The 9952-nt window shown below is 38.3% G+C and overlaps 1 protein-coding gene across 1 annotated transcript; it reads right to left on the bottom strand.

The window, feature by feature from the left end:
* Positions 1–24: 24 nt before the first annotated feature.
* Positions 25–9328, bottom strand: LOC111405861 (serine/threonine-protein phosphatase BSL3-like). The gene is made up of 12 exons (XM_023034934.1): positions 9203–9328; positions 6124–6225; positions 5932–6013; positions 5611–5790; positions 3108–3375; positions 2756–2993; positions 2490–2657; positions 1964–2202; positions 1606–1690; positions 1435–1533; positions 1161–1360; positions 25–1078 (listed from the first exon to the last, which is right to left on the bottom strand). The coding sequence occupies exons 1-12, from the start codon at positions 9326–9328 to the stop codon at positions 937–939; spliced, it is 1929 nt and encodes a 642-aa protein (XP_022890702.1). The 3' UTR covers positions 25–936.
* Positions 9329–9952: the final 624 nt, after the last annotated feature.

Genomic DNA, 9952 nt, shown 5'->3' with positions numbered 1-9952 from the left:
AAGAAAATTTATAATAAACAGCTGAAACTGATCATAAATGGGTAACCGTGCAGTAAAACAATGCAAATTAACATTGGACATCAAATTTATTTCAATTTTCAACATAATATTAGTTGGCGTTAATGTGACAGTAACAAGCAATCTGTACAGCTGATAGCACTTGAAACAATGACAATCACCTGTGGAAAGAATAAATCTCATACGTAATAGGGGCCAACAATGCCTAGCATAGCATAGTATTTCCAAATATCCTATTCAAATACATCATTATCCAGTCCTTAGAAGAGTTCACTAATACCTTTCCGTTTTAGGCACGCATCAGACACAAGATGACCTTCCCTCAATTCCAGTAGATAAAGCCCAGAATATACGTCATTGCACTACTTTCTTTTTCAATGAAAAAAGTATGTAGATTCATGCTTGTAACTTCAAATTAATGTCTCCCAAAACTTCAAGAATTTTTGTGATGTAACTCGCATATTTTATTAAATAGACTTCCAAGTGAATTCTGAGAGTAGCCTAGGTCTCCACTAAAATAAACCAATTTCTAATATTCACCCTTATAATCCTCGATCAATCAACAAACAGGCTAAAAGGTTCTGGGGGGAGTATCATCCAACCTTTTAGAATATGCTAGGTACTACTGAACTGCCATAATTCTATTCTTATTGACAGTTGAATCACAGCTTTTGACCCTAATAACTTGGACGTTTCAAAAATCCACCATAATTAAAAACAAAAGAATAGAAAAAATCCAAAAAACTAATTGGCTTGATCAACTATGTGGCATGCCACACCCACATATGAATTTACATATCTTTCAATTGCTTCCTCATTCATCAGCAACTTGCAAACTATAGATGCTATTTGACTTGTATTACGCGAAAATAATCAATATTTGGAGCTCGGATGTCGCATTGTTCTTGATTAAAATAATCAATATTTGGAGCTATTCTTTGGGGTTGGAGGGGTGAGGGGGAACAGAATGAGGAAGTTGCTCACCCCGAAGGTAACCAATCCAGGACCTCTTGCATTTGGTCTTAATCCTTCTACACTGTCATTTTCTGTGGGATCAGACCTACCAGAAAAATTCACATGTAAGATTTGAGCTGATAAAAGTTGAATGCTATTGAAAACATATAGCAATGGCATTCACCGACCATAACAGGTCCATCAGGACAATCGATCCGGCTTCCATTGTAATTGGGCGCTGAATATTTTCAATCTGTTCTACATGGTTTATTGATCTTCCTATACCACCATGCATACAAATAATTTTTTTCTCGATTAATGCCGCCAGGGGGAGCCAGTTGAATAATCTGTTTATTCGATGCCATGTCCAGATTCCATCTCTCTCACCCTGTTCACGACATGATCATGAGGTCCACAACTTTATTCAGACATAAAAAAAAGAACAAAATTGATCATTGTTACCATGCGTTCAATGCACTCAATTCGAAAACCAAAAAGTGCATTGATATCTGCAGCTTCATGATTACCGCGAATCAAATGCACTTGATGCGGATGCTCAACCTACAAACAGAAGCACGTATCAATATACAAGTAAAATAGTATCATAGCACTGTACTGACAGAGGCCAATTACCTTCAAAGCTAGGAGTAGAGTTATGGTTTCCAAGCTGTGCTGGCCTCGATCAACATAATCTCCCAAGAAGAGATAATCAATATATCTGATAATCATCAATGCAAAAGTAGCCACACATCAGAGGTAGACAAAGTTTAAAAACAAATGTAATACTTTAAATCAAACAGCAATAGAACTAATTTTGGCCTAAATGATGAAAGTTCAGTAAGCAGCAGACAACACCAAGTCTCAAAGCAATGTCAAAATAAGCAAGTAAACACCAGCCTATTTTTAAGAAATCTAGATAATGAAACTGAATCCAAGAACTTGAGAATTTTTTTGGGGACACATAGAAGAATGTCATGAAGTCAAAACTTACGCTATATCCCCTGCAGTTGAAGGGGATCCATACTCATCAAAAAGGCGCATAAGATCCCCAAATTGTCCATGCAAATCACCAAATATCTTAATAGGAGCCTTGAGCTGTAGTACACTAGGTTCAATTGCAAATATTCTTTCAGCACTATCACAAAGATCTGCTATCTCGTTGCAATCCAAGAAAAACTGTCTGCGAACTGGAGGCTTCCAACCACGAGGTTTTAAAAGATGAGCAATCACCTGGGGAGGGAAGAGACAAGCCACGATAAGATAGTGTATTTTACAATTACCAACAAAACAAAATAGTATTGTCATAATATCATAATAACCACAACAAACTAAACAGATTTGTCAAAAAACTTTCAACTATATTTTAGGTAGAGTACAGAAATTAGAGCTTAAAGAAGTAAATTTTATATCATGAATAAATTTGCTGATATCTCTTGTTGTGATAAAGACAGGAATAAATAACCTTAAAGTCCTACACGATATGATTTATTATATTATGGAGAAAAGGAAAACAATACCTTCTTTGGTACGCTATTAATAGACATTTGACGATCTAATAGCTTCCTAGCTGCTGTAGCATTTTCTTGAGTTCCATAACTGACACGTCTGCCTTCATTTTCAAATTGATCGATTGAAAGCTGTCTGGCCACACCTAAAGCACCACCAGACTCCGCAGCTACAACAACCTGCAGGTGTATTAATGGTATGTAATGAAACCTTTAACCAACTGAATTTTGACCATGAATAGAATAGACTTGAGTTCATGAATCATCTAGATACTAACAGCACGGTGATGAAGCCTAACTCCAGCAGAAGTAGAATTATTAGAAACTTCCAACTCTGGCTTAATCAAGGTAGAGATCTGTTTTCCACTGGGGGTTGCCTCTGCACCCCGATCCCTATCTGGAAGCTCAATTTCTCCATTAACTTGCCGAGCTTTAGCAGCAGCTAATGTAGCAGTAATAGCTTCAGCTTCTGCTGCCGCAGCCTCAACCAAGTACTCAACACCTTTGTTCTGTCTTCTGAAAAGCATGCCACAATTAATACCTGAACTTGAAGCGACTCAAAGAGCCTAACTATCAACAGATACAAAATTACAGAGCATAAAGCAATGCAGCATTTAGTAGCAAGCATACCGGGAACCTTGAAGCATTGCATTTTCTGTGCTAATATCAGTATACATATCCCCATTTAGAGGGGGAGCAACGGGAGTTCCTACCACAACGTCACCATCAGCAGCAGCACCAGGAAGGCTTGTCCCATCATCAACGAAAGCATATCTACCTGATAACCTCCCTTGCAGCACATTGGCTGCAGCAGCTGCAGCTGCTGCATGAGAAGCTGCACTAGTAGTTTCAGCAGCAGCAAGATCTTCAGCGACAAGCAAGTCATCCAGCAACACCCCTATGGCAACAAACACGTCAATGATCAATACCATTTGATTCCATACTCAAATAACTAAAACCTAAAAATACTACAAGTTGGTGCTAGCCCATATGCAAAGTTGTGCATCAACAAATCTATTGAACTCAACTATCCATTGTTTAGAAAAAATAATTGAGACTTACACCCTGAGACCCAACTCACATGAGATTTTCATTAAACGCTTCAAAGCTGACACTTCAGTGCCTTTCTTAAGGCCGATGCCTCAAGACTAAGCCTTAGGGCCACTAAGGTACATGATCGTCAGTCATGTCCTAAGGAATTCCTATTGTTGGCCTTAGCTTTTAGGGTTATTNTAAGCCTTAGGGCCACTAAGGTACATGATCGTCAGTCATGTCCTAAGGAATTCCTATTGTTGGCCTTAGCTTTTAGGGTTATTTTTTACATTCTACAATGTTAAGGGTTTTTTGTTTTCTTTCTTATAGATTATTTTTATGCTTTTTTGGGGTGTGTCTTCGCCTCAGCCTCACTTAGGTAAAATGCCTTGGTACCCAACTGAGCCTTTTGAACATTGCCACTATCCCAAATCTACCACATATCCAATCTGAGACAAAAACCAGACCAAGAACTAGGAACATATAATCTAGACCCGAGAGTAAGGTGAAAACAGAAAAACCTCAGAAAAGAGAAAAAAAAAAATATGAAACGTCAATTTTAACTTGTACTTCAGCAGTGTAAACAGAAATGAGTTGTGAAGATCAGCATGGGACTATAGCCACAGACCTATGTAAAGAATGCTCTGATTGTGTGTGCGTACTTAAAACATATGAACAATGTTCCAGTAGATGAATTTGGGCAATAGCATATTGTAGTTTAATCAAACATCTTAACATGCCACTTGCATGAACGACTCAACTGACTTGTTACCTATCATAAACAAACCTCCCAACATGCCACCTAAAGAAACACTCAAATGAGAAACCTGCTGTGGTTCTTCCGCAATTTTCAGTCTTCTCACCACTTGAACTCAAAAATGATGCTCACAATCGCTCAAAAGAGCAAGGCTACGATTTTATTCATAGAAAGCACGATTAAGCGTCTCAAATATGTTGAGCATCTTCATATTCAGCAAACAATAATTATAACGAGCTTCTAAACTTATGATTGGGTAACTCACTGTCACTTTTTTCAGAACCTCAGTGACAGAAGCAAATAGCAGTTTGGTATTATTGCCTGCATTAGCAAATTACAATATGCCATTCTCGATGTTTTAGGGTTTGAATCCAGTGAAATCCACAATTTTGACATGTAGATCTTTTCTTCACCTATGTCCAGCATTCCAATTCATTTCCCATTCCCAGGCTCACCTCATCTGGGAACACAAAGTACTGTCTAAAGTAACACATCACTATTAAGAGGTCAAGTACTTTCTGAAGGTCTAGAGATCCCACAAATCTCTCTCATATGTATGAGCGGTGTCAATGTAATGGACATGTATATTTACTGTATATCTGGACCATTTGATCCATAACAACTATAGTTTTCTGAAATCAATTCAAACATGCATAGCTGTTGATGAAAATTGCATCACATTCTCCCATGATTCCCAGAGTTAAATCAAGTCCTCTTTGCCTAATATCCTTAACATGTTAACCTACGTCATAATTTTCAACAGGAGAATTTGGTCATCTTTCTTTTCCAATTACAGGTATCCAGCTTGTACTATTTTTCACCCTTAGAAATCAAGTAAATCTCACATTTTCAAAATACAGTTGCTATTTGTAGATTCTCAGATACTCCAGGCAGTTTTAGGAAGTGATAGGAAATAGGAAGAACTACGAGGTAACATTTTTGTATATTGATCTCTGAAAATAGAGCTTAGTGAAGGGTATAGCATTAATTATCTGACCAGATCAACTGTGATAATCTAGTAATATTTACAGTTCAACATAAAATTACTTGGATTCGAGAACAGAAGCCGCACTTTACGACATTAGTCGCATACATATCAAGTCCTTTTTTAATGAAAATAATCGCATATATCAAGAGTCCCAATATTTTTCTTAAAGAAAAGTGAAAGCATACTTGATAGTCAGATCAAGTTAAAGGAGTTGAGGCCTTGCAAGAGAATCAGGAAAACAAAGATCAAGTTATCACAGAGATGAAATAACAAAAGCACCACTGATTATTACCACCTCAAAAACCAGAACCAATTAGGAAAGGATATCTTACTAATAGTCCAACAAAATGACTTACCACCACGAAGACCACCGTAGATAAAGATCAAGTCACCAACAGCAGCAGCAGCATGCCTACAGCGCCTCGTCAATTCTACGGCTGCATCACCACCAGCAGCATCAGCACTGTATCTACCAGTCCTTGGACTAGTGACAACAGACTTTGTATCACACCAAACTCCTGCTGCAGTGTCCAGAACTACACAGAAAACAACCGCATAAATTTTTTGAAAGAGCTTGATGTAATGCACATGCTTTTTATAACGGTGTCCTAAGTGTTCGGTGGATCAGAAAAGAAGATAAAGAAAATGTTAACAGAAAACTAAATAAATATAAGTACCAGCAACACTTGACGAGTCTTCTACCATGCGTCCACCACCAAGAGCCCCTCCAGATACATGAAGACGAGCATTAACAAAAACCTAAAAACACCAGGATATATATAATTATCTCTGCGAAGAAAAGGATGGAAAGTGATATTTGTCTTTGCAACAAAAGTTTACTAAGAGAGCTACTCAACGAAAGGACTTACTGCTGCATGTTGATATCTGGGAGATGGTGAGACACCAGGAGCAATGGCCCATTCCCAACGACCATCCCTGTGTTTGGCAAGCCCATAAGCACTTGCCAGTGGCTGCAAAAGATTATATGAATAGAAGTGTTCAAACAAGGAGGTTAGTATAAAGTGCCAATTGATCTCAATGAAATGCCAGTATGAACAACTGCTGACAAAATCCTACAGAACAAGCCATGCATAGCTACCTTCCCACATAGGAGTAAACAGGTTCTGTGATCATAATAGGCATCGAAATGGACTAAATTTGATGTGAAAGTTGTTAGCACTAAGAGGTAGACACTTTGGCCCACCGAATTTCAGCTCCAGTAATGAAGTTTTCCATTCTATCAACCTTTAGCTTTACAAGCCACCAAAACTTATGAGAATGTATGTAAATAAGTAATTTTGAGCCTGTTTGGGAGTGATTTTGAGAATTAATTTCTTGACCGTTAAGAGAAAAGTGGGGTCCACCTGTGAGAGAAAAAGTCAAATATGACGGCTAAAATAGTGAAATAACGGTCAAAAAATCAATTTTTTGGGAGAAAAAATCGCTCCCAAACAGGCCCTTTACCTTCAAGTTATTATTTTTTTTTTATTTTTTTATTTTTTTTATTTTTTGGGATAAGTAATCAAGTAATTTTATTAATCATGGGTGTATTATCAATTTAAACAAGAAAGAAACGAATAAAGTTTGGCAGTTCTTCTACATGATTAGTGGCTGCAGCCTTAAACCAAGTATACAAAGCCATATAAAACAATTCTCTAATTTACTCTGTTGTTCTTGCTTAATCTTCGAAACAACGGTTGTTCTTTCCTCTCCATACACACCATAAAATGCATCCCAGAATAAGGTTCCACGCAAGCCTACTATCCTTATCTCAAAATTTTCTCCTCCATGCCCGCAACACATCCTCCATACGTCTAGGCATCACCCAATCCATATGTTGGGAAGCTAGAATAGTGTTCCACAACAAACACCTTCACAATGGAGGAACAAATGGTCATTCGTTTCCCCGTATCTCTTGTACATATAACACCATTTGGTAACATAAAAATCTTTTCTACGAAAATCATCCACCGTTAATGCCTGTCCTCTCACAACCGTCCATAACAAGAAAGCCACCCGTGGGGGCAATTTACATTACCACACCATCTTCCAAGGAAATGAACTCTCCGTCGATCCCAATATGCATCTAAAATAAGTGCAAACTGAAAAAATACCATCCCGTGCCAACTTCCATCTGCTCCAATCACCCTCTCCCACCTGAATATGCACCTCGTGCAAGGAGGTCAAAACAGTGCATAATCATCCAATTCTCAATCCTGCAAACCCCTCTCAAAGGCAATATTCCAACTATAGTTTCCATTATGTAAGGCTAGGACATCATTCACCATAGCGGAAGGCTCCAAGGCAATGCGATGCAACGAAGGAAACAGTGACAAGAAATCGGTTGGGAGATTAGACAGAGTGGATTTAATGAGAGTAAGACGACCGCCCTTCGAAAGGTACATACGCTTTCACCCCGCTAACCTCTTCTCCACCCTTTCGACAATTTCATTTCAAATATGTTTACTTTTAAACTTTGCCCCTAAATTTACCTTCCAGTTCTATACACAACATGTGAGTTTACCCAAACTTCCCATAAAGTAAGAATGCCAAAATGAATAATAGGGAAAGAAGATGAAACCATAGGTCCCCTTCATTCTAATTAATCTAGGACTAAGACAACTTTAGAAAGGTGAGATGACATAACCTATTATAAATAATGGGTTAACATAAAAACCATTTCTACGAAGATCATCCACCGTTAATGGCTGCCCCTCACAACCGTCCATAACAAGAAAGCCACCCGTGGGGGCAATTTACATTGCCACACCATCTTCCAAGAAAATGAACTCTCCGTCGATCCCAATATGGATCTAAAATAAGTGCGAACTGAGAAAATATCATCCCGTGCCAACTTCCATCTGCTCCTATCACCCTCTCCCACCTGAATATGCACCTCGTGCAAGGAGGTCAAAAACAATGCATAATCATCCAATTCTCAATCCTACAAACCCTTCTCAAAGGCAATATTCCAACTATAATTTCCATCATGTAAGGCTAAGACATCATTCACCATAGGGTAAGGCTCCAAGGCAATGCGATGCAACGAAGGAAACCGTGCCTTTAGCGGATGATCTCCACACCAACAATCATCCCAAAATCTGATACTATTGCCATTCCCCATCACATAAGTCAATTTCTCTCGAAAGTCATTCCATCCTCGTCGGATATACTTCCACAAACTCACCCCATAAGATTCACAACCCTCGATCGAGCACCAACCCCCCTCCATCACACCATACTTCGCTCCTATGATTTGTCTACAAAGACTCTCCCTCTCCACTCCAAATCGCCACAACCGCTTTCCCAATAAAGCCTTATTAAATAGAACAAGGCTCCGCACTCCAAGGCCCCCCATCCTAGCAGGAGAACAAATCACATCCCAATTAACCAAATGAAATTTCCTCTCTTCCCCGAGCCCTGCCCAAAGAAACTCCATTTGAATCCTCTCTAATCTGTTTGCCATTGTATCAAGGATAGGAAACAGTGACAAGAAATCAGTTGGGAAATTAGACAGAGTGGATTTAATAAGAGTAAGGCGACCTCCCTTTGAAAGGTACATACGCTTTCACCCCGCTAACCTCTTCTCCACCCTTTCAACAATTCCATTCCATATATGTTTACTTTTAAACTTTGCCCCTAAATTTACCTTCAAGTTCTATGCAAAACATGTGAGTTTACCCAAACTTCCCATAAAGTAAGAATGCCAAAATGAATAATAGGGAAAGAAGATGAAACCATAGGTTCCCTTCATTTTAATTAATCTAGGACTAAGACAACTTTAGAAAGGTGAGATGACATAACCCATTATAAATAAGCAAATAAAGAATTTTATTTTCAAGGAAAACTTATTGAATTTTCATTATCAAACAAACCACACACGATAAAAGGCAAGTGCACCTAAGCATATCAAAATCGCCATGATGTGAAATCGGAAATCACACTAACCACACTACTTGCATCCCTCCCTCCACATAGTAGTAGAAGACCATCAGAGCGGGCGCTGGCAGTCGCATACCTAGGTAAGGTGATAAGCAAATAAAAGATCAAAACAGTCATTCTACACACATGCATGTATGGCTCTACATGCCCATTCACAGTCAATCATGAAATGTCACGTAAAAGGATATTGCCATTTCCATTTTTTACAAGTTTACAAACTAATTAACAAAAGAGACTTATATTATGCAGCTCAACCATTTCAACATGGGACTCTCCTAGCTCACACAATGTGAACGCTAGTAGAGAGTATAAGACAATAAGATCACTTTGCAAAGGCCAGGTCAGTGACTAGCTGGGTCAAGCTCAGTTTTAAATACAAGACATTATGAGTCAAAAAGTGCAGAAGAGGGTGGAGACCCAACATTGCTTCCTAGAATATTTTTCACATTAAAGTGGTTCTTTTTAAGTCAAAACATGCAACCTCGTGTCCCAAAGATCACGTACACTTAGCCATTAACAAAAACAAACCTAGTTTTCCCATTCAATTTGCATAATTCCAGTAATAGTGGTAAATAATATCAATTCAACTGTAACACGGCGCCATTAAGCAGACCCTACTTTTAACTTGATTTTAGTAACTCCATAAATACAGGAGGTGAAATAATTTAAGGGAAAAAAAAATGTTCAGCAATACATCAGCAGCTAGATTTGTAAATGCTCATCAAAACAGTTAATGCAGTACAATCTGTAGCCTAA

Source organism: Olea europaea, chromosome 12 (genome assembly GCF_002742605.1).
Source record: "Olea europaea var. sylvestris chromosome 12, O_europaea_v1, whole genome shotgun sequence".
In the NCBI taxonomy this organism is placed as follows: domain Eukaryota; kingdom Viridiplantae; phylum Streptophyta; class Magnoliopsida; order Lamiales; family Oleaceae; genus Olea; species Olea europaea.
This window is presented reverse-complemented; position numbering and strand designations above follow the sequence as displayed.